The following is a 25,006-nucleotide window of genomic DNA, read 5'->3' as shown; positions in this document are numbered from 1 at the left end:
GAATGCGGTTTAAGGTACTATAGTTTGAAAAACTGCATACTTTCAGAAGACACTTTAAAATCTTTGCTGGAAAATGCTTTGTTAAATTTCCCCTGAGCCTGTTAGTGATGGGACACACAGAACTACTTATCCTTAGCCCTGCACCTCCTTGCATTCTGCCTGTGCTTTTGGCAGATGTGAAACAAATTCCATCCAACACGTAAGAAAACAAATAAAAAGAAAAATCAGAAATAGTGCCACCTCATGTCTGTACTGCTCATGTGTTCAAAATGGCCAGTACAGTAGAGCACTGTACTGCTCATGTGTTCAAAATGGCCAGTAGAGCAGTATCTGACATAAGCCATTTCTTTGGTGAATCTATTTATCAGAGCATATTTTTGATCACTAAATTGTAATCATTAAACAAAAAAAGACCCATAACATTTCTACTAACCTGCATTTTTCTCCCTTTTACACAATGTCAGATGTTCATCTCCATTCTACCCGTAGTTTTCTCTTTCCCCTTCTTTTTGACTTTCTTAAGCTCCAAAAAAAAAAGGTAACCATGGCTGCAGGTACGTCCTGCCACTTTCCTGCAAGTAAAAGAATAGAGTGAACAGTGAGGTGGTACAAGTCTCACCTGGGGGTATTAATTTTCTTTCAGTAGCTCTGAGGCATCTATAAAGGCTTTTAGAAAAGCCAGTCCCACATAGTTCACAAGCACAAAATGAAAACAATGTATTGCCACCATGAACATATAGAAAATGGCTATTGTAGGAAAGCTGGGTTTTTTTCCACAGTGAGCAGAGGAGTTACCTGACACATTAAAATAATTAAAAGCTAAAAATTGTAGAGTTTATGTAAGGTGAAAGAGAAATACTGAATAAAGTGTCAACGACTGCTTCAGGTGCTGCTGTAGTGGAAGAAAACACCATGGTCTCTTACATGCTGAAGAGAAGAAGGTTTGAAGCAATGAGAAATCACAGCTGTGTTATATTTACCAGTGGGGTTTTTCCCCATCCTTGTTTGACCAACACCAAAAGGTGAAGGAGAAGCTTGAAAGAAGTTGTGGGATGTCAGGGGAAGTTTGCTGAACAGTTACCTCCCTCACCTCCCATCAGCTACTCCAGTGTTCAGTAGCCTTCTAAGAACAGTCTCAGAGAGGTGTTGCTTGGGGAGTAAAAGTATTCCAGTGCGTGACTTTTTAAAGCGGTGAGCTACTCAATGACTCGCAGTTCTTCTGGCAAGAAAAGGAGTTTCTCTTTTGACAGTGGAAAATTTAACTTTGTTTAAATAAAATAAAAAAAAAAAATCCCTCAAAACTCCACCTCAGGTCTGCTGAGGCACATCAGACCAAATCACTAGAAGACAAAGGGTAAGCTGATTATTTTTTTTTTTAAACTGCAGACAATCCCTAGTTCCTCTTTCTCCACCGCAGGAGTGTCCGTGCCCCGAACACTAACCCTGTCAGGGATTACAGCAGGTGGGGGTGCTGCTTGTTTTTGCCTTGCCCCTTCATTTCTCAAAGGGCTTTTGGGATCAAGAGCGTGGCTCCTCTGTGAATCTGGTTTTGTATTAAAAGATGATCGAAAACTGTTTGGCTCACGGTGACTGACAAGTGAGAAACTGCCTTACTGTTTAATTTTTTTTGTAATAAAATTTCTAATGTTTAAAAAAAAAAAAGAAAAAAAGAGCTTAAAATAAAATCCACTGCCATTAGCAGTGAAAAATCCTCCACCTCAAACTCTCCTCGTATATGGCTGTTGTAAATTCGATCGCACAGATTTTTATCACCATATGTGCTTCCTGGAAACAGCTCATTTGTTTCACTTCATCATCTGTGCGGGCAGGTGCAGAAGATGCTCATACCCACAAATTTCTGTTAAATAGGTTCTCAGACCCAAACTTTGTGTCTCGGTCAGGAACACACAGCAACTAATGGACAGCAGGTAATGCTGGGCTGGAAGCGTGATGTATGGAAAAATTCCCAAAAAGGCACTGACCTGCTGGGAGGGAGGAGCCTGGCCCAGCCCCTTTGGCTCCTTCATGCATCGGTTGGTGGCAGAAGCTGGTATGGGGTTTAAGAGTGATGTGGGAACCGCACGAGCTCCTTTTGAAACTCAAACCAGGCGCAGCAAAGGGTCGGCTGCTGAGAGACCCTTTTCCAGGGATGACAAACACTTCAATTTCCTGAAGCCAAGAGGCCAAAACAACCAGTTATTCTGAATGGTTCTAGGGAGGGGAAGCAAGATGAGCCTATCCCGTGGCGCTGTCCCAGAGGGACAGAGGGACAGAGAGTGCACTTACATGGAGGAGAGTCAGGCTGATTTCTTCCATGACCAAGGCCTCTGCAGTTCATACCCCACAGCTGTTCCTGGGCCTTTCAGACCAGTGGAGCTTGTACTTAATTTGTGGCCACCCAGAACCTGCAAAACAGCATAGAAAAGGCTCGTGAGAAGCCTTGATCCGTTCGCCTGTGCACAGAGCCCTGCATTTGGCACCCACAGGGTAGGAAAACAGGCTAAAGAGTACCAGCACTTTTTTTTACTATTTTGGAACTGTGAATTGATGCCATCCCCAGCTGCCCCGGGCACGCTGCTGAACTGCTGCCCTGCCCCTCTCAGCAATGCCAGGAGAACACCAGCAGCTGGGTGGCACTCTCAGAGGACAGGGCTTGCTCCAAACCTCTGGGTTTTTTGAAGATGTTTGTGGGTTCCAGCCACCAGGCGGGGGAGGCTCCTGTGGTCAGCCTGGCCACAGGGCTGGCACAGGGGCTTCAGCAGAGAAGGGTGAGATGCAGCCCAGGGCTTTCCTCTCCGAGACAACGGAGGGGCTGCCCTGCCTTCTGCAAGTGGCCAGAGGCACCTGCCCAGGATTTGGGGAGAGCCTAGGAGGGCTGTGTCCCCTCCTGTGAAGGAAGGGGAGGACTGTGGTTTAACCTGGTTTGTGCACTTGTGGCTCCCCACCACCCTACCTGGGTATCTGGAGCTCTTCCAGCACAGCAGCACCTACACCACAACCACAGGGGCTCATGACCACGTGAGGAACCTCGCCCGGGTACCAGGAACCTCAGCAGGGAAGGGTCAGGGAGAGGGAAAATGGCCTGGGAGTCACTGCAGGGTGGGGTGAGAAAGGAAAGGGAGTGACAGCATCAGCAGATGGATGGGGGAAGGCAGCACAAGGCTGACCTGAGCTGTCCAGGGACTTCTGGAGGGACTGGACCAGACCACAAACTCCAGCGTAGCACCCCCCCCAAGGGGAAAATGGCCTGGGAGTCACTGCAGGGCGGGGTGAGATGAAGGGAAAGGAAAGGGAGTGACAGCATCAGCAGATGGATGGGGGAAGGCAGCACAAGGCTGACCTGAGCTGTCCAGGGACTTCTGGAGGGACTGGACCAGACCACAAACTCCAGCGTAGCACCCCCCCCAAGGGAGAAGGTCTTTAACCACCCACCCATCCTCTTCCAGCTGCTGGACTCTGACCTGCCTCTGTGAGGGACTCAGTGTTTCATCATCCAGCTCCGTTTCTCCTTCCGATAATCAGTGACTCATCTGGCTCCCAAAGCCAGGCTTTTACCCAGGCACAGATCACCCACCACCCTTAACCACAAGCTGCCCGTGCCACTCTTGGGGCCCTGCTTCAACACCGACCAGCATCCCATCCAGCCAGACAACACTGATAGAGTTCAGTCCCTCCCTCTGCCCCCACAGCGCGAAGGGCAGGCTCCTGGCACAACACACGACCACACGGCTCTGCCCACAACGGGGTGCTCCGAAAAAGAAACGCACAAAAAAGAGTTGGACCAGCCCCTGCGCCTCCCTCCCAGCCACACGAGGGTCAGCGTTTGCTTTGGCAGGGCCAAAACCCCAGAGGGTTTCCAACTCCATCCAGGATGGGGTTCCCTGCCACCAGTGTGGGGTGACACGGGCACATCAGTTTGGGGGACGGGTGTCTGCCCCACACAGCCCCAGCCAGCTCTACCTCCTGTCTGACGGGAGCTCGCTGCCAACAGTCTGATAGTGTCATTAGGAGCGAGTGACTCACCACAGCCCGAGGGCTGCTCTATATTTAAGCATTACCCAGTCAGAAATGAATGCAGGGAGTCAGGAGCTGCTTATCCTGAGGTCAAGACGAGGTTCAGAAACCAACTGTCAGAGTTCACCATCGCGGCCAACAACATCTGTAATCTCTAAAATCTTTAGAGAGAGACAAGTTGGCATAGGGAGGGGGTGTTTGCAACCGCAGTGGGTCAAAGCAAGGTCAGACCAACCTGCAGGTACCCACCACGTGCATCCACGTTGGGAAGTCCTCCCTTCTGCAGCCCTTGAGACTGAGCAGCAATTCCCTGAGGTAACTCGGGGGGGGTGGAGGGGGGGGGAAGTGTTGTGTAGCCGTTGTTAGTTTTACTCAATCCTACATTTTTCCTCCCCTTTAGATCTTGACATTTGGGTGCAATGAACTATTTGCAGCTGGACTGAAAACGCCTGGGGAGACTGGTGTGGGGAGGGGTGGAAGGAAGCAGGAGGAAGGAGGGAGAGTGGCTCATCCCTGGGGCAGGGCAAAGGGGCTGCCACGTTTGGGGAAAGCTGTCGGGCTGCTTTTTTATTCACAAACTTTTGCTTTGGGACAACAAGTGACGAACCAGCAGGAAAGTTTCCCACTTCCTTTTTTTTAGCCAGGCTCTGCACTTTGCCAGCTGCTCCCCTCCTGCCCTGCTCAGCTTTCCTAACGAATTCCGATTGATTTTGCAAACAGCCCGGGCTCCGTGTTCCGGCCAAAGCCACCCCCTCCAGGCAGGGACAGCTCATGCAACACTCCCTGTGGGTTGCATCCCCTGCAAATGTCCCGCTGGCATTTTTTTTTCCTCTCTCTGTTGGGCAGCGCGTGGATCAGCCACCAGGGACTACGGGATGTACAAAGAAATGTTGTGTTCTGGCATTGCCTCCAGAGCAACCCGAAAAGGCTCCACATAAAAGCACAGCACCAAGCACAGCCACCCAGGGGCTCTACACAATGTTCTCAAGCTATTTCTGAAGAGCTGTTTTGCTCTTTTTTACCTTAATTTCTGCCAGGCTGTTCTGAGGGCGGGGAGCACTGGGAGTGCAAACTGGTGTGTCACACAGGGCGGTGGTTCAGCCACCAGAGACACCAACGGCTCCACTCGGTGCAAGACACAGCGTGGGGCTGTTGAACCCCGTTTTCCCTTCACTGGGTCTCCTTGACAACAAATTCCAGTGGCCCGTTTTCACCCACGACTGACAGACCAGTCCCCAGCATGGCCTGGACAACAGGACAGGCCCGAGCTCTCCAGTCCTGCTCTGCAAAGTGCTCTGCTGCAGAGTCTTCACCTCACAAGCGTCCCCATTGCTTCGTGCCAGTGATGACAACCCTGCTCAAGAAAAATTCCAAGGAACAGACCATCTAGTAGCAACCTGGCACCTCTAGCTTAACCCAAAACATCAACCTAATTTCTCCCCAGGCATTACAGTGCTCCACCTCCTTGTCTGCAGCTTGGATGCTGCCAACCTCCCTTCCCAATGCTCTCTGCCCCTCTCCTTGGGTTCACCTTCCGAAAGCCAAAGCTGGTTTGATGTTCCCTTAGGACTTCCTGCACACCTTACGTGTCCCCTCATTCAGTAACGGCCAAGTGAACTCCCATGGGCTGGGACAGTGGTGCCCAGCTCGGGCTATGGTTCAGGGAGGCACCATGCAGGTATCAAGCAGGGCTCTACAACTAAATCATCTCTTGACTGCTGATCTGAGGAAACCTCACACCCCCTTCTGAGGGCCACTCAGCATGAACACAGCCAGTGGCCTGCATCGCACTGCGATGCGACAAGAAGTCAGGAGCTGGGCTCCAGCTCCACACCATTTCACAGGAAAGAGAATAACCAGCTTGTTTGCTCCTCTTCCCCACGTCCCTGACTTACCTGTCTGAGAAACCACGATCTGGCTGCAGTCCTTGCTCCTTATCCCACGTCGGGAGCACGTACCGCGTGGCTGTACGCAGAAAGGTGCAGGCAGGCAGGTTCTGCAGGGCTCTGGCCCTCCAAAAGTAACAATGCAGTCACACTGGATCTCCTGCAAAACAATAAAATGCCAGAATTTGCTCTTGTTTGCCATATATTTGAAAGACCCACCGCCCAGCTCCCCTTCACCCTCTGGAGGGTCTCTGTTTGACAGCCTGGCCACTTCCACGCTCCAACAGGAGTGACTGCTGAAGTTGGCTGTTGGAGCCCACAGAGATCAGCCCATCTACCAGCGGAGCGGCTGTTTGTGAGCAGCAGTGCTGTGCTGGGACACAGCCAAAAAGCTTCCTGAGAGTGGCTGGAGCCTTCCCATGCTGTCTCCCTCCCTTATTCTTCATCAGTGGTTTGTGTCGTCTTTAGCTGTTGGTGCTCATTTGGTTGTTTTCCTTTAATCAGTAAGTTCTTTGAAGCCTCCACCAGTTGTGCAGCCCCCCAGGTCCTGGCAGGCCATCCCACCCCAGAGCCAGGACCTGCAGCTCCCCCCACAAACCCGACTTGGGTTTTGGTGCCAGCCCTTCCTTGTTGTGTGCTACGTGTTTAATTCAGCAACACTGGCTTTACACGAAAGCTGTAACCACCAGCCATCTAACATCAGCCTTCAGGAGTCCCATCAAAGGCACATACTCATCTACATCATTGATCCTATCACTGAAGGGGACACCCAAGGGGTTTCTAAACCCAAACATCAGCCTTCAGGAGTCCCATCAAAGGCAAATACTCATCTACGTCATTGATCCTATCACTGAAGAGGACACCCAAGGGGTTTCTAAACCCAAACTACTCCCAGCTGCTGGATCAACCCCTACAAGGCCCAACAGCACCCTGTAGTCAAAGCAGAGCAGGATGTGGCACAAAGCAGGACACGGACTCTGCCACCCTTCTCTGTCCTGGGTGTGCAGCCATGGGAAGCCACTTCACACGGCAAGTGTGTCAGCTCTGCTGGCCAAGAGGTTCTGCTAGGAGCAATTCCCCATTGCTCCTGATGAGACACCCACCTGGGTGGATGTCTCATCCCACCCCATTACATCCCCATTACATTAGGGACATGAAGATGATCAGAGGGGCTGGAGCACCTCCCCTATGAAGACAGGCTGAGAGAGCTGGGGTTGTTCAGCCTGGAGAAGAGAAGGCTCCAGGGAGACCTTAGAGCCCCTTCCAATATCTGAAGGGGCTACAGGAGAGATGGGGAGGGACTCTTTGTCAGGGAGTGTAGTGACAGGACAAGGGGCAATGGTTTTAAATTGGTAGAGGCGAGATTTAGATATTAGGAAGGAATTCTTTGCTGTGAGGGTGGTGAGACACTGGCCCAGGTTGCCCAGAGAAGCTGCGGCTGCCCCATCCCTAAAGGTCTTCAAGACCATGTTCAATGGGGCTCTGAGCAACCTGGTCTGGTAGGAGGTGTCCATGCCCAGGGCAGGGGGTGGAACTCGATGGTCCTAAGGTCTCTAGGTCCCTTCCAACTCTGACCATTCTATGGTTCTATGATCCCCAGGAAGCCAAGGAAAAGGGTGAGGGGTGCTCCTTAGTCTGCCACTGAACTATTACTCCCCAGCAGTGGAAGTTGTGGACAAGGAGACACTCTCCATCTCCCAGCAGGCAGGAGAAAGAGTGGGGCAGCCCATGTGGTGCCTCCATGGGGCTGGTGGAGGGTCTCCTGTGTGCCACACAGCCCGGGGCAGATGGATCCCCCTCGGCACCCTTCCAACTCTGACCATTCTATGGTTCTATGATCCCCAGGAAGCCAAGGAAAAGGGTGAGGGGTGCTCCTTAGTCTGCCACTGAACTATTACTCCCCAGCAGTGGAAGTTGTGGACAAGGAGACACTCTCCATCTCCCAGCAGGCAGGAGAAAGAGTGGGGCAGCCCATGTGGTGCCTCCATGGGGCTGGTGGAGGGTCTCCTGTGTGCCACACAGCCCGGGGCAGATGGATCCCCCTCGGCACCCTGCGGAGGGTCCCTTTTGGGGAAGCTGAAGCTGTGGCGTGGCGGGGGCCGAGCCCGTTCCAGCGGGATTGCGCAAACCCAAGCCCCGCTGTTTCTCTGCGAGAGGAACTCTGCCCAAATCTCCCCCGTGCACTTTGCCCTCTGATGGTGGTGACCTCATGCCGGCTTCCCTCTGCAGCAGTTTAAAGTCCAGGGGAGAGGGGTGCTCACCTGCCTCCTACGCACAGACAGCAGCTCGCTCCCACTCCTCCCTGCCTGGCCAGGGGCTCCGGGGCCTGGAGCTGGGACGGCAGCATGAGGCTGCTTTTCCAGGCACTGGTTCTGTGCCTCACCCTGGGCTTAGGACAATGCGCTGAGGAAACGAGGCAGGAGAACACCGCTCACCAAGGTGCCCAAGGAGAGTCCTTCTATGCGGACTGGGGCATCGGGACCATCCGGGACAGCTTCGAAACAGTTAACAGCTACTTTGACTCCTTCTTGGAACTGCTTGGGGGTAAAAATGGCGTTTGTCAGTACAGGTGTCGATACGGTAAGCGAACCTCACTCCTGCTGGCTCCTCTCTCTTTGCCCTTTCCTCTCCCTTCCCTCTCGTGTGGAGACTCGCAGCACTCTCCTTCCCCAAGACCACAACCAGCTCCTACCCATGACCCGTCCCCCTGCGCTGCTCGGCACAGAAAAATCACTGCAGAGAGTCAGAACGTCCCTGCTAGTGCCAGCACAGGGACACTGAACCCTCATCTTCCCCTCTCACCAAGAACAGCCTGTTCCTGAGCCACTGGGCTGTGTGCAAGGGACAAGAGGAGAGGACAGAGGTTTTACAGGAAGGGCACAGAGATAATCAGGCTGCCCGGCTGCGTGGACCCTCGGCACTGAAAAATCACTGCAGAGAGTCAGAACGTCCCTGCTAGTGCCAGCACAGGGACACTGAACCCTCATCTTCCCCTCTCACCAAGAACAGCCTGTTCCTGAGCCACTGGGCTGTGTGCAAGGGACAAGAGGAGAGGACAGAGGTTTTACAGGAAGGGCATGGAGATAACCAGCTGCGTGGATCCCTGGAGAGATAGACCATGGCTGGCAGCGAGGCCCTGGAGGGGAGGACGAGCAGCTCCTGCAGACCTGACTCAGAAGGGTTGGTAGTGTCACCAGCAGCCCTAATCTCAGCAACCTTGGAGTGTCATTATTCAGCAGTTGCGAGTTGGCTAATAATGTAGGCTGGAGGAGGGGAGATAACAGGGAGGTACATGAGAGCTGCTGTCACCACAGAGGAACCTTTAGTACCCAAGTCGGAACAAGGCAGCTGCTGCTCACCTTGGATTTTAGAGTGATTTACCAAAAATGAAGAGTCTGGCTTGTCCTGGGGACAGGAGGAAGGAGGTGGCAGCTCAGGGACAGCAGGGCAGGAGGAATAAAGGCAGGGCAGGGACTGGGCACATGGAGGTGCAGGTCTGTGGGGTGCTGGGCAGGGGGAGGCACAGGCAGCACCAGGCATCAGCAGGGTACTGATGCTGAAACAGCCTGTTTGGGAACAGCAAGGAGGTTTCCTACAGACTGTGTCCTCTCCCCAGCCTCCTACAACTGTCCTCACACCAATAACTGTCCTCTGTCACCTCAGCCTGCCCATCCACAACTGCCCACCAGCCCTTTTTCCCCAAGGTTCATCCCACATCCCTAGTGACTGCCCGGGCAAGATGCTCGGGAGCACAGAGGTGATTTCAACCCCTCTCCTTCCCTGAGCACTGTTTTCCACAGACACAGACTCCCTGCTTTGGAGAGATCCCACCGACCCAGTCTGTAGGCATCCCCTTTCTTCCAGAACACGGGATGTGCTCTTCAGCTGTGCAGGGTTGTCTGAAATGCCCACCCCAGGGATGGAGGTGGAGGGAAGCACCTCCCATCCCTCTCAGACCATCAGTGAGGGTGCCAGGAGAAAAAGATGCTGCAGGGCTGGGACCCAAGATCCCTGTCAGGGCAAGAGGGCAGATGGGCCACCCTTAGCCAAAGTGGGACCACAAGGAGAGTTTAAAATTGGCCTTAAAGTTGTTTGGGGGTTTTGTTTGCCATCAGTGAGGGTGCCAGGAGAAAAAGATGCTGCAGGGCTGGGACCCAAGATCCCTGTCAGGGCAAGAGGGCAGATGGGCCACCCTTAGCCAAAGTGGGACCACAAGGAGAGTTTAAAATTGGCCTTAAAGTTGTTTGGGGGTTTTGTTTGTTTTTTAAGTAATGTGTATATGTCTGTGCTCCTGCCAGCTCTGCTCCCCAGGCCCCATGCTAACAGCGAGCAGGAGGGGCAAACAAGGTACCTCAGCCCCACAAACCTGTGGGGAGCCAGGCATCTCAGCGCATCACCTCAGCCCCACAGTGGCCCTGGACCCTCAGGCTGGGGCCCCCCAGCACAGCCCACCCAGTGCTGCCTCTCTGCAGCAGCTCAGGAGAGCCACAACTGCCCCGTGGGGCCCGTTGGTGGCACCACAGGGGTGCAGTGTCTGGAGAAGGAGACCCCCATGCACACCATGGTGTCACCCCAGCACACAGGATGAGGCCATCTGCCCATCAGGCAGCCCGTCCCCAGGGCCACGCTGTGGTAGCCCCAAGCTGTGTGTGACAACCTGCCTTTAGGTCTGTACCATGCTCCAAATTTGGTGCAGAAAGGGACTTGTCCTCCTTAATGCAGGGATTGAAAACCCTCATTGTGGGGATAAATAAGGTGGCTGGTACTGCAGCGTGCCTAAGGCAAGGTTTGGGAAGGATGTTATTCAGAACTTGTTTCAGGAAGTCTCAGGACTCACCAAGTCTTGGAGAAGTCATTGCTCTTGGGCACATCCCGAAGCTGGGGCTGTCCCTGTACTCTTGGGCAGAGTGTCTCCACAGAGCACTGCAAATTCCTGCCTGGGAGCACCCTGCATCCTATTGGAGAGATGCTTCACCTAGAAAGGAAAACAAACATGCACATCATTAGCCCTGTTCTCCTCTGCTGAACAGCTCATTAATCATGGGCTGAAGGAGGAAACTATTGAAACGCTGCCCATGAGCCTCCAAGGGTCTTGCTGAACCCTCCCAGGACCATTTGTCTGTGCTTATCTCCAGCACAGACATTGCAAATTGCAAGTGGAGGGGATGCAGGGACTGTCCTAAACCAGTGAAACCAGGTGTCTCTGCCCAGAAGAATGAACACAAACCATCTTTACCATCTTGCTGCTGAATCAGGGCCTGACTGCTTTTTTTCCCAGGCATGAAGCAAATATTATACCTTCTATGTTCTTTCATTTTAGCCAAGAGACACCGATAATAGCCTATTTCGCCACAATAAAGGTCAGGACTCACCTGTGATTGCCACATCCATCTTCAGCTGAGCACGAAGTGCTTGCCTGTTCTGGCTGTAAGACTCTCCTCCTGATTTTTCAGCAGCTAGTGAGGTCTGAAAACAAACAACTTGATGGATTAGTCCCTTAAATTAGGACATTAGGGCTACACTAACATTTGCTGGTAAACATCTCCTCCTCCTTACAAAATCTCTCCGGGCATCTCACAGGGGTAAACGACCTGAACTGGGAGTAAATCCCTTGATAGCTTCCTTCAGCTGTCTGGCCAAGCAGGACATCAATGTTCTGCTCAGCATTTGTCCCGAGGGACCTAAAATGAGGAGGCACATCCAGGTTTGCACATCCTTCAAAGTCAGGCTCTCCAACACAGCGCTAAAAAGGCTGTGGTGAGTATGGGACACGTCTGCCCAAAGCCTGCTTGCCTGGGGCAGAGAAATAATGATAGACCACTCAAAACAGCAGGAGCCCCAAGACCATCTATTCACCCAGAAATACTTTCATTTCCCCCTGCTGAGCGTACCAGCACTGCGGTGCCTGAGCCCTCCTGCACCGCCAGCAGCTGTTCTAGCCAGCTGGCTGTTTTCCAGTCTCTTGGCACAGCTACAACAGCCTGGAGATATTAAAATGCATCAGGGAAACTCGCTTCCCATCAGAAACACAACTTCGGTTCTCTTCTAAGTCCATGCCAACAAGGCACTGCCCTGAAATACATCTTCTTCTGAAGAAGCAGGCTTCCTCAGCTTCTCCACACCAGCGTGGATCTTCAGCGTGCTGCTGGGCAGGTCTGGCTCTGCTTGTGGCTGTCCCCCCTGGTATCTCTCCCTGCCTGTCCTGCAGCAGATGCACCCCAACAGGCTCCTGGTGAAACATGGCTAGCAAAACAACCCCTGTGACCCACCAAGTCCCATCCCCACCACAGTGCCTACATGAGGAATGAGGATGGGCAAGCAATAAATGACAAGAGCGCTGTGTCGATGCTCATGTGGTGTGAGGAACGCCTGTCATTCCTGCTTTGCTTCTGTCTTCCTGTTAGCTGCAAAACAAGATGTGGGAGAGAGGTTAACTGTGGTGTCTTGGACTTTATCTTGCTGAGAAAGAGTTCACAAAGGTGCACTTTACAAATGATTAAGCTTTGTTTTTCAGAGAGGAGGGGGGCAGGTTTCCTGCAAGGGCTCATCTTGAAGGCACTTCAATGTTTTCTTGATCACCACAATTCTCGAGTGAGATTATTTTTTTCCTCAGGACAACCTTCTAAAATCCTAGAATAGCTGCAACTTCAGCTTAATAGAAGGTTTTCTCTGGAAACTCAGTTATCCCCATATCCCCAGACACTCTCACTCCTGCTCTGACTTGCCACCTTGTCCTATTAATTGACAATATGCTGCAGGAACATAACTTATCACCAGCATTATGAGTCATTAAAACTTGAGCCCATCCTGGAAAATCCACCTTGGATTTTGAACTTTCCTCTGCCACCAACCTCAGTTCAGGAACATCTGAATTCTGAGTCCTGATTCTCACCCCCCTTCCTAAAGAGCAACTGGGCTGTGAATTGCACCAAGACCCGGGTGCAGCCCTTCCTCTCATTATATTGCTTGAGAGCTTTGGGTTAGAGTTTCAAGCCCATATATAGACAGAATTCCTTCTCTCTATAGCATAACCACCAAAACAGTGTAATGTGCCATGTGTCATGAACTCAGAAATTACCTTGTGTCGGCGTTCCTCAATGGACTTGAGTTATATTTTGGTGGGAAGATAATCCTATGATGATGGCATGCTGCCAAACAGCTCTTTGTCTGCTGTTAACTCGGCTCTACCTGCTCCAAAAAACAATGCTTTCCACACTAGAAAATTACAACCTGGAGCAAGAAGCAGATCTGACCTATTCAAAAGGGGCCAAAAAAGGTAGAAACACAGTAGTGGCTGCTGTACCAAGAAATACCTTCCCACACAAATGCCATCACCTGGGGGTAATGTCAACTAGAGAGCTTTATCTTGGCTTGCAGAGAGCTAAATCCTTGGTGCACACTGTGTTTCTGTGAGGCTGGAGAAAATTGGCTACTGGCGTCTCGCAGCTGGGCAGGATTTCAGTTGTTTGTTTGTTTGTTGCAAATCTGTTGTTTAAACAAAACCGCTGTGGTAATTCTTAATCCAGAAGGTGCTGGGAACATAAGACCTTTACGAGGCATTTGTCTGTGAGGTCTTCTCAAGAACACAGTAGTTTCATGGCTGTATTAACCGCTGGTGCTTTAGGTACCTTGACAGAAAAAAGGAGAAAATCTTAAATGATTATCAGTGCTGACAATAAGAAAGCAGTGGAAATCGAGTTGAAAAGAACCCAACACTGCCTAAAGGACTGAACTGGACCTATTTTATCTCTATGTAAAATCTCTGGTGGTGCTCAGGGAAGGAGAAAAATAACCCTAGAGGTGATGGGCTTACAGAAGTCTCAGCCCACACATGCTTTTGTTGGAGCATTCACACAGCTCACAAAGCTTCCCCAGAACAGGGTTCAAATGTCTTAACGCTTCACTCTGCGTTTGAGATCTCCCTTTTACAAACCCAGCTGGGGCAGAAAAGGAACAAGTGCTGAACACAAATCAAGGGACAGTGTAGAGAAAGCTGACTCCATAAGGAATGGTCTCCACAACTTTTCCAGGGGAGAGTCCTCTCCTGTTCCTTGCTCCTTGCACAGCTGGGTGAAGGCACACAAGCAGCCTGGCGACTCGTCCTCCCCAGACCAGAGGTGTTAGGTTAGATGGAGATGGGGGTTGAGAAAGAGGATGAGACAGGGCAGGGAACAGACTGATCTCCTTTCCACACGGACAGTTTCCACCCCAACCCTGGGCACCCAACCCTCACGACCCAGAGCCCTCTGTCAGCCCTACACGAAGCCCCAGGAGGGCTGGCAGGCAGACAGGAGGGCTTGCACACCTTCAAAGCAAAGTAAAATAGATTAAATCACTGCTGAACTCTTTCTACATTGGGCAAATACTTACTCACCTTCAAAGCAAAGTAAAATAGATTAAATCGCTGCTGAAGCTACTGTTAGCTGATGGTCTGCTGGACTCTTTCTACGTCGGGCAAATACTTACAGAGGAAATTCTTGCTCCTCCATGCATATTAAGAAGCATGCTAAGGGAAGGCAGAGAAAAAGGGATAGAAACAATTTGTGAAATGAGATCACCACTCCAGGGGAGAGTCCTCTCCTGTTCCTTGCTCCTTGCACAGCTGGGTGAAGGCACACAAGCAGCCTGGCGACTCGTCCTCCCCAGACCAGAGGTGTTAGGTTAGATGGAGATGGGGGTTGAGAAAGAGGATGAGACAGGGCAGGGAACAGACTGATCTCCTTTCCACACGGACAGTTTCCACCCCAACCCTGGGCACCCAACCCTCACGACCCAGAGCCCTCTGTCAGCCCTACACGAAGCCCCAGGAGGGCTGGCAGGCAGACAGGAGGGCTTGCACACCTTCAAAGCAAAGTAAAATAGATTAAATCACTGCTGAACTCTTTCTACATTGGGCAAATACTTACTCACAGAGGAAATTCTTGCTCCTCCATGCATATTAAGAAGCATGCTAAGGGAAGGCAGAGAAAAAGGGATAGAAACGATTTGCAAAATGAGATCACCACATGCAGAAAATGGACAAAGATGACCTTGTGCTCTGAGCAAGACCAGGTCTAGCACAATCTTGCAGAGATCCATAGCTCAGCAACACTCTGGGAGCAAACTGAAGATGGGAAGACATGCAGAAAATGGACAAAGATGACCTTGTCCTCTGAGCAAGACCAGACATGCAAGGACTAGCACAATTTTGCAGAGATCCATAGCTCAGCAACGCTCTGGGAGCGAACTGAAGATGGGAAAAAATCCCCTTGTGAAGCTCATAGTTTAGCTAGCAGATTCTTGGAGGAGTTAAAAACACAGCTGTGTGATCCCAGCTGTGCAGGGCTCTCCAGAAGCACGTGAAGAAGCTCCTAGGAGATCTGAGAGGTCTGAGACACTAGCTCTAGCACAGAGGGCTGCCCAACTGCAAAACCCCACACTGGAAAGAGGGACTTGCCCGTTTGTAAGAGCTGGAGAGAGTCCCAGACCTAGGGACTGGACTCAGCCCAGTTTAAACATTTGAGAAGTGCTGGGGACCCAGTTCATACACAACACACTGCTCCAGTGGCCATGTCAGAGGAGGTATGAGCTAAGTCAGGCTGTAAAGCCGCAACGGAACTGAGCTGAGGGCAGGGCCAGTGTCTCAGCCAGCTCTAGCACCTATCCTTCACTCCCTGCATCTCCTGCAGAAGAATGAAGTGTTTGGGGATGCAGACTGGAGCGGAGATGTCTGACACCCCTTGCTTTTTGGTTCTACCCTTGGAAAGATCAGCTTTCCTAACATTTTTCCTTTTCTTTCTCAGGGAAGGCTCCAATGCCGCGACCTCACTACAAACCCCAAGAACCAAACGGCTGTAGCTCCTATTTTCTGGGGCTTAAGGTACCCGAAAGTGTATGTACTGTCACACCAATGATCCCCAAACGATGCCATTCTCTAATGAAAATAACCAGCTAATAATATTGGGGTCGAGGAGGAAAGGCTTAGCTGTGCTAAAGACTGACTGTGTGATGGCTTCTCCACAGCTGAAGCCAGAGCTCTGGAAAAGGGAGGAAATATCACTTATGTGATGTTAAGGGACAAGTTATTTGCTTGGGACTGCCAAAGGACACGGCTGGCTGCTGACAGCAAGGCAAACATGTCAGTCTGGGCACTGCCTAACTAAATGTCAGTCAGGGAGGCATTAGGATCTCAGCTGCTGGTGGCAGTGAAACAGGAATCACATAGACAGGAGTTACATTTATGAAGGACTGGCCTGTTGCTCTGGTTGTCTTGGTAGGTACCAAAAGAGGAAGTTTCCTGAGCAGGTTAGCACTAGAAGAAGAAGTACCTGGCCAAGAAGAGCACCATCTTGGAGAAACAGATTTCTATGAAGGCCCTGATCCATCCTCTGCACTTGTGATAGGAAAGGGAACACGTTTGGTGCTGGGCAGCTCAGTAACACAGCAGAACCTGCAAACAGCAATATTTGAGTGCATTCTCCACACCTGGCCCTTCATCCCTTCCCATGATTTTTGCCTCTGTCAAGCACGGAAATAAACCCGTGGGCTTTAATACTGCACCCACTTGTTATTTTAAAGGCAATTAATGAAATCCTGTTGTAACCACCAGGAAAAGCACTGCCAGGAGGCTTTAAGAGCAGGAATTACTATTTAGCTCATGCATTACTGCTGCCTGTGAAGTTTGCAGCAATTAGGCAGATTCCTGCTCTGAAAACTCCTCCCTTTACAGCCCATTTTTCATGTTAGATTAACTCTCTGAACTACTTCCCACTGCAAACCTTGTGGGCATTTCTGAGGTACCTCCTCCTTACGCAGGCAGTCATGAGCACAAGAGCAATGAAGAAAAAACTCATCTCCTAAATATTACATGAGGAAGGCCCAAAAGAGGAAGAACTTATGACAAGCTAACGAGTCCAGTCTCTCAAGGAGACAGTCTTTCTGCCCCATCGCCCCCATGGTTATTAGCTGTTTACCTCCAAACAACCAGAACTCCCAGGACCAAGCTGTATTTGTCCTTGGCCTTGCAAGCGCATCTGTAAGAAATAAGGCATTAATAACACTTGTAGCAGATTTATTAGGCCAAGAATCAGGATTTGTCGTTGTGGGAAAATAAGGAAAGAGAAAAGGGGCTTCTGCCACTGCTAGCAAGGAGAGGAAGATTTATTAGGCCAAGAATCAGGATTTGTCAGGCTGTGGGAAAATGAGGAAAGAGAAAAGGGGCTTTTGCCACTGCTAGCAAGGAGAGGGAGCTCACCATTGAGCTTTGATGAATTAATAATTAGCAAATGGTCATGGAGGGGCTGTGCCCCACCTCTCTATCAGAAGTTAATACCATGTGACAGGAGAGAGGAGAATAGGGTCTACCCTGCATTGGACCTGCACTACTGTTGCCACTTTGCATGGTGAGGGAGAAGCATGTTTTCCCTCCTGCCACCCCAGCTATTGGTAGCAGCTTCTAGAAAAGAAACCAGTTGGGTTCTGCAAAACCTCACCCAGCTGTGGCTGTTTGAGTCTGAAGCCAGAAGGCAGCCCAGGGATGCTTTTTTTCTCTCTTTCTCCAGCTAGATTTGGGCATCCCTGCCATGACCAAGTGCTGCAACCAGCTGGACGTTTGTTACGACACCTGCGGGGCCAACAAATACCGCTGCGATGCCAAGTTCCGCTGGTGCCTCCACTCCATCTGCTCCGACCTCAAGCGCAGCCTGGGCTTCGTCTCCAAGGTGGAAGGTAGGCTTCCCGGCTTGCAGCCCCTGCGGAGGGAACAAGAGATGGCAGGGAGGGCAGAGTGTGGGCAGGAAGTCCTTTCCTTGCCAAAAGAAACACAAACCTGCAGTAGGGAGCACTGCACGTCTGTCCAGTGCTTGTCACAGATGGGTCAGAGCTGAGGGAGAACACGTGGTTCTGAGATCTGCACACACACTTGTGTCCCAAGACTAGACACCTAAAACTATTTACGTTTGGAAAACACATGTGGATAGAAAGAAAAAAACCCACAACAACAACAACAAAATAAAACCACCCGAAACACAAACCTGCAGTAGGGAGCACTGCACGTCTGTCCAGTGCTTGTCACAGATGGGTCAGAGCTGAGGGAGAACACGTGGTTCTGAGATCTGCACACACACTTGTGTCCCAAGACTAGACACCTAAAACTATTTATGTTTGGAAAACACATGTGGATAGAAAGAAAAAAACCCACAACAACAACAAAATAAAACCACCATAGAAGCAATTCCTTCAACCCTTGGATGCCCACCTGGAGAGTTCAAACACTTCACGGGAGATCAAAAAGCCTTCCAGAGCCAGTAAGCCACACACTGAAACCTGTAGGTGGCCAAGGGCCAACAAACTGGAAGGTCAAGGACAGGAACTCTCTGGGATCTGGTTCACAGATAAGCAATGACGGTGGCACCAGGGACACACCACAGCGTGGGGGGTGGCTCAGCCATTGCAGGGAAGATCTGGATTGCTCAGAAGCCCTCGTGCTACCAAAGCTCTAGTGATGTGTCACCAGCTCAAGAGTCACCCTGATTTTGCCTAATTTTAAAAGCCTCAGTCTGCAAGTTTGAGAAGAGCTTTTTGAACCTGTGTGGAGGTTATGCCTGTGATAGCCCAAGCCTCCCTCTTGATCCTCTGTGCCAACAGCAAGCACCTCAGCACTGTGTGAGGAGGGGAAAACATCTACCCAACCACTCCCAGAGGTCAGCAATGGCAGGAAAGCCTCCCCCAGGCCATTTCAGAGTGTCCCCATCCTCTGTAGGGCAGGTACTCACCTCTTGCAGAGGGGCTGTGTGGCAGTAATGCAGGACAGGCAGAGGTAAGACCTACCAATGGCAGGTAACACTGAAACAGTTAAAGATATCTACAGGAGATCAGGTCTGAAAAAGCAGCAGAGTCCTTGAGAACAGCCCATTGGCAAAGCCAAACAGAGCTGGTGGTGCTGCTGAGTTTCTCCCAGCTAACCTCAGCGAGCCCCTCTGGGTTCATCCCCACAGCCCATGTCCTGCTGTAAGGTATAGTTAAATACACGTTTGTTTTCCAAAGGCACAGCCTGATTAGGACACATGGGCAAGTCTGCATGAAAATCTCCTCTGGAGATTTTCAAGACCCACCTTGATGGAGTCCTGAGCGATGTGCTGTGGGCAACCCTGCTTTGGCAGGGGAGTTGGTCTAGATGATCTCTAGAAGGTCCCTTCCAACTCCAACAATTTGGTGATCTGTGACACCAGTACTCCCTTCCAACTCCAACAATTCTGTGATCTGTGACACCAGTACCGGTGCAGGTAGCTTCCTACCTTGTTTCCTACCTCATCACAGATAAATGTTTAGAAAGAGTGTCCAGGCCAGCAAGAGAAAACAAAGATATCTACCTCATCACAGATAAATGTTTAGAAAGAAGAGAAAACAAAGATACGGACTGAGATATAAGCCCTACAGGCCAAGTACAGCCAATCTTTCATGGTCACCCTTATCTACAGACTTTTGTACAGCCGACCTCTTCCTATCTCTTCAGATTTTCCCCTGCCAACTTTTCAGACCCCTCCTTTTTCCTTGCTGCCAGCAACAGTGAAGCCAACAGACAGGCACTAAGGAGTTAAGGTGGAGCAGCATCCACACTCCTTGGCTGAGCCAAGCCACCTCTGCCTATAGCCAAATAGGACTAGATTCCTCAAGCATCTCTGACTTGGTTGCTGAAGGAGGCAAAAGCTTTGCTAACACAACAAACCTCTGAACCATTCCACCTCTCCACCCCTTGCTCTGCCTCCTCTTGCCTTGTGCTCTGTACCTGCCACTCCAGGTCCTCAGGGTTGCTTTGAGCAGCTCCTGTCACGCTGCCTCCTCTCCTCCATTGCCATCCCGGGTCTTATCTGGGATCCTTTCCACTGAGTCACCGGGAGTTCAGAGAAAGCAGGCAGGGGAAGAGCAGCTGCAGCCACAAACATCCCAGCTGCAACACTGCCAGTTAACCAAAAGCTTGGTTTTTTGACTCACTGCATCCTCTGCAACGCCTGCCAACTGAACAGACTCCTCAAGCAGCAGGAGGTGGTCAGAGAGGCTGAGATGGGAGGAGACAGTCCCAAAGGCAGGGCCTTCCCAAATCTCTTATATATATACAGCAATCAACATCAGTGCCAGTGAGTAAACCCTACAAGACCTGGTAGTAGCCTATTTACTTATTGACAAGCAGCTTTGGGCTTGTTCTTTGGGAAGAGGAAGGGCTAGTGGTGAGGCAGACAGCTTTGCTGTTGCAACCACAGTAGGATTTTTCATGTTGGCTGGCAGCCCACGCTGTAACTCCCAAAAGGCAGAAAAGCTTGGTCAGTAGCAGCTGTAGGCAACCAAGGGGAGAGGGAGCCAGGAAAGACAGTACTCTGGAAGTCTTCTGGGAAATCTGCTGGATAAACAGTGCTATTTGATGGATCATTTGGGGCACTGCAAAGAGAAAAGCCTGAGAAAGACAAGAAAAGAAGGGAGCTAGCGGGGAGAGAAGTTAGTGCCAGATTGGTGCCACCCTAGAGCGAAAACAGCCCTCAGTTCAGCAGAAGGGAACGTCAAGATTTATAAAAATGCAATAACCAGAGAAAAAAAAAAGCAGCCCATACTTCTAACCACAAATACCATGCAACTGGACAGCAAAATGACAATGAGCAAGCAGTGTGCTCTTGTGGCCAGGAAGGCCAACAGAATCCTGGGCTGCAGAGGGAAGAGTGTGGCCAGCAGGTCAAGGGAAGTCATTCTCCCCCTCTACTCTGCACTGGTGAGGCCACAACTGGAATCCTGGGTCCAGTTCTGGGCTCCCCAGTTCAAGAGGGACAGGGAACTACTGGAAAGAGTTCTGTGAAGGGCAACAGAGATGATGGAGGGATTGGAGCATCTCCCTGATGAAGAAAGACTGAGAGAGCTGGGACTCTTTAGTCTGGAGAAGAGAAGGCTGAGGGGAGCCCTTATTAATGCTGACAAGTATCTCAAGGGTGGGTTGAAGGAGGAGGGAGCCAGACTCTTTTCAGTGGTTCCCAGTGAGAGGACGAGGGGCAACGGGCACAAGCTGGAACATAAGAGGTTCCACTCAAATATGAGAAAAAACCTTCTTCACGGTGAGGGTGGCAGAGCCCTGGAAGAGGCTGCCCAGGGAGGGTGTGGAGGCCCCTTCCTTGGAGATTTTCAAGCCCCGCCTGGATGCTCCTGAGTAACATGCTCTAGCTCTAGGCAATCCTGCTTCAGCAGGGCAGTTGGACTAGATGACCTCTATGGGCCCTTCCAACTCTAAAAATTCAGTGAAATTCAGTGAAAACCAGTCCAGGGCTCAGGCTAGGATGCTTTAACCCAGCCCCCAGATGGCCCCAAGTACCTGCCTGATCTTTTCCTTCTCCACAGCTTGTGAATCCGTCGCGGACACGGTGTTCAACGCCGTCTGGACCCTGGGCTGCCGGCCCTTCATGAACAGCCAAAGGAGTGCCTGCATTTGCAACGAGGAAGAACGAGATGAATTGTGAGGAAGCGCAGACGCCCGGCCTCCACGAGCCTGCTGCCAAGCATCCCCCCTCAGATACAGTGATTCCTACCAGCCCTCTGGCCGAGCACGGGATGAGGGAACCTGGGCCAAGCAATACACACCGACTGCAGCGTTTGGGCAGAGGGGCTGCGAAAGGGGAGACAGCCTGTCAACGCGGGGCAGCGATGCCTGCTGCCCACCACAGATGCAGTTCAACAGCCCTACCCCTTTCCAAGTCCATCAGTCTGAATGATCTGATGCCAATTTTCTCTACAGACTGCTCAGGAGATGCAAGCAGGATGCAGTACTGGTTATAAACAGGGGGCTTTATTTGTTTGCTATAGACACATGTATATTAGCTCTCCCTGCCCCTTAACTCTCTAATTTGAAGTGCAAGGCATTAGGTTTCTGCAACCCCTGAAAATCCCAGACCATGGACACTATTTACATTTTTCCACCACTGGTGACAGACTGAGAAGAAGGGTACTTTGCTTTCAGTACGTTGCTCACACCCATCCCTGACATTTTCCATCCTGTCATTACACGCCCTGACAACACTGCTTATTTAAACACTTGGTGGATCCTAAAGCTATTGAAAACACCCAGGGATTTGGTAAGCACGAGCAGGACTTTAAGTGTTTGTGATACAGGCACAATTCACATCTGGAGAGAAGGAGACTCAAAGCCCATCACATCTGAGGTGTGAAATCACAGCACTCTCCCACAGTCTCAGGAGATGAAGCTGCTTTTCTTTCACAGTGTCACCCAGATCTATTTAATTATTTTCCTCCTAGATCCTTTCACAAAGCTTTTCCCTTCGGATCCCTTTTTACACAAAATGGCTGGGTATCCACCCCCATCTTTTGTACGAGGGAAAAGGAAGGCTCCCAGTTGGCTCGGATGAGATAATCAAAATTCTGGAGGCTGATGTGTCAGGTGGCAGGGCTTACACACCACCTCTGTGGGACACCAGCTGTGGAGTGACCAGCAGCCTCAAGACAGCGTTCATGGTTAATACTTCCATCTGCTATCGGGAGCTTTTATTGCGTGCAAAATTAGAATTTAAAGAGGTATATGGAATTTCATCTGCATATAACATTTGCAGACAGCTTTCATCTGTGTTTCTTGTTGAAAGGAAGTTGCTACTGGGTACGCGTGCCATGTCACATAAATATTTCAGTGACTTCTGCAAACATATTTATGTTATCCCATCTGCAACAGTTAAGACTACAGAGGAGTGCTTTAACAAGAATGGAAAGAGTCTGCCTTAGTTACTTTTCTTTTAGTTTGTGTTTAAATGCATGCAGAGAGCTATAAATTGTTTAAGCCCTGTATTCCTGTTCTTGCCAGTCATCTTTGCTTTACAGTGAACAGCAATGAGACTCTCATCTGGCCCCAGGTAGATTGAAACAACAAGAGCCCGTGGGTACGAAGAGCAGGAAAACAGAAGTGAGCACACGAGGTGTACTGGGATGTTTTCCATTAAGAAGGACCTTAATTGACACTGATTAGATGCAATGACATCCTTTCCTAGCTGTGCTAATGCCATCAGAGAGTGCGTACCACGCTGCCAAGGTCCATCGCAGTCTGTGTCTATCAGAGAATGAGGCTGGACAGACAATCTGATTATCCGTCTAAGAAACACACGCTTCTGGCTGGGGATGGGAAAGAGACATTCCTCCTTCCAGACACTTCCCAAACTTTGTATTTCATTGGTGAAATGGTTCCTGTTGCCATTTTTAAATGGGAGCATACTTTTATGATTAAATGACAAAATAAAAAAGTTTTTAAAATCTATCCGGTCTATGCTCAATAGCTGACTGACTGGCAATGTCTTAAAGCATTTTATAGTTCAAGCGATATCAGATTAAAGCCAGGCCAAGGAACTGATGACAGATGATGATATACACTGGAGAAACCAAAGGCTTCTGAACAAAATATCTCTATCCACACACTGACGCTTTGGAGACACCACTAACATAAATCATAATTTCTTCATGCTTTCAGATCATCCCAAAACACTACAGACTGCTCCACGCAGCGCAGCTACTGAGTAAATGCATTTTTCACTAGGAAGTTAAGCTGTGGTAATCTGAAACACCCCATGAGCAGCTCTATAAGGAAACTTTTGAACCTTCAAGTGGTGGCAGCGCCTCAAGAAAACCACCAGACAACCCTGTGTAGGAGAAAAGCAGTGTGTGAACTACAGTAAAACTTCTGCAGCCAAACTAAAAATGGCTTCCCATCCGCACCGCTCCTGCTACTTGGTGGTGTAGAGTCACTGAAGCAGCTGATGGCAGAACTCTCCAGGTCAATGCACAAACTCTGGGTCATCTTCATCTCCACCCTGCTGTGAGCAGGAATAAGACGATGCTCACCCGATGGCTTCCTCTTGACTTTGTGTATTGGCAGGATTATTGGCAGCTCTTACTGATGTTCAACCCATTGGGCAATCATGCCCTCTCCTAGAAATGGTTCCTCAAGCAGTAATCTCTGAGTTTCTGCTGAGGACATAAAAGCAAGGCATAGGATGGCAGGTAATAGGTGTCTACTCCTGGACATCCAACACGGCAGATTAAATTAAACAGACAAACAACCCCCTTGGCTCATCAGATGAGTTTGGCCTTTCATAGAATCATAGAATCATTCAGGTTGGAAGAGACCCTTGGGATCATCAAGTCCAACCATGTCCAGGCTGTAACACTGATAAAGACGACAGATGGAAGTGAGAGGTAAAGTGGGGAGAGCTACAAGACTTAGAAAAATGGTTTTGTTTGTGGTGAGGAGGCATCTCCTCCACATCAGAGGAGGGATGGTCACAGGGCAGTAGCAGAGAGTAGACCTGCTCTCCTGCCTGCAGAGCAAAGGGAACACCTTCCCAGACTGCTCCATTCACATGGCCACACAAAACCAGCATTTCCTTCCCATCACTCTTAAAGATGATTTAACTAAAAAGCTTCGGAGTGCAAAGTCTGCTTCATATGAATTTGTCAGGAAGAACGAAATAATGTGCACAATAACTGAAATAAGCCAGGAGATGAACCTCTCTCTCCACCACTCCCCCACCTCCCTTTCACACGAACAAAAAAAACCACCAGTTGCCTCTCCAGAAGGCACCAACTAATTAATTTCATTTCCCACTCTTGTTTTATCAAAACAAGTATATTTAGCAGGGGCTGCCTGAACAAAGATGTGACAATGGGAAATTTCCCGTGTGGTCCTAAAGCAGACATGAATCATCATCATCAGGAGACATACAACACTGCAAGAAGAAGAATTTTTCATTTCTTTTCCTTTCACATATGGTTAGATAACACATGAAAAGTGTCTTTCCATTTATACCTACTTATCATCATCGAAACATTGTCATTTATTCTAACATAGACACACGCACACACATATTCCCCAATTGGAAAAGCAGCCATGAAGCGATTTAGAAAAATCATGAAACTCCCAGCCCATCAAATGCCCATTCCTCACTGGAATCTCAGTCACCAGAAGAAATAAATCTGCAAAATGGAATACTGCTGAGGTGATTTGTGACTCCTTCCTAAATGGTCCCTTCAAGCGGGACTACCCATCCATTTGAGAGCAGCAGCAAATTTTGGCTTTGGCAGCAATTTGGCTGCTTCCA

General features: G+C 50.1%; 1 protein-coding gene and 1 long non-coding RNA gene across 3 annotated transcripts; one reads left to right on the top strand and one right to left on the bottom strand.

Moving 5' to 3' along the window:
• Nucleotides 1-311: 311 nt before the first annotated feature.
• LOC106887088 lies at nt 312-2,386 on the bottom strand. Its single transcript, XR_001411798.1, has 3 exons — nt 2,287-2,386; nt 1,983-2,169; nt 312-572 (listed from the first exon to the last, which is right to left on the bottom strand). It is a non-coding gene; the product is annotated as an uncharacterized LOC106887088 (long non-coding RNA).
• Nucleotides 2,387-8,162: 5,776 nt separating this feature from the next.
• PLA2G12B (phospholipase A2 group XIIB) lies at nt 8,163-23,169 on the top strand. Of its 2 annotated transcripts, none has more exons than XM_014940464.1 (4): nt 8,163-8,480; nt 15,683-15,759; nt 17,441-17,606; nt 21,255-23,169. In XM_014940464.1, exons 1-4 carry the CDS (start codon nt 8,246-8,248, stop codon nt 21,371-21,373), a joined length of 597 nt encoding a protein of 198 aa, XP_014795950.1. In that variant the 5' UTR covers nt 8,163-8,245; the 3' UTR covers nt 21,374-23,169. The 2 variants fall into 2 exon arrangements, with proteins under 2 accessions (XP_014795950.1, XP_014795949.1); XM_014940463.1 differs by having other exon boundaries at nt 15,683-15,771.
• Nucleotides 23,170-25,006: the final 1,837 nt, after the last annotated feature.

The sequence above is a fragment of the Calidris pugnax genome, unplaced genomic scaffold, assembly GCF_001431845.1.
Source record: "Calidris pugnax isolate Ruff unplaced genomic scaffold, ASM143184v1 scaffold39, whole genome shotgun sequence".
Taxonomy (NCBI): domain Eukaryota; kingdom Metazoa; phylum Chordata; class Aves; order Charadriiformes; family Scolopacidae; genus Calidris; species Calidris pugnax.
The sequence above is the reverse complement of the archived record's forward strand: the minus strand, read 5'-3'. Positions and strand labels throughout refer to the sequence as shown.

Coding starts and splice junctions, on each gene's coding strand:
- PLA2G12B (XM_014940463.1), top strand. CDS start 8,246: ATGAGGCTGCTTTTCCAGGCACTGGTTCTGTGCCTCACCCTGGGCTTA. Junction 8,481..15,682: donor TCAGTACAGGTGTCGATACG/GTAAGCGAACCT, acceptor TTTCTTTCTCAG/GGAAGGCTCCAATGCCGCGA. Junction 17,607..21,254: donor CTTCGTCTCCAAGGTGGAAG/GTAGGCTTCCCG, acceptor CCTTCTCCACAG/CTTGTGAATCCGTCGCGGAC.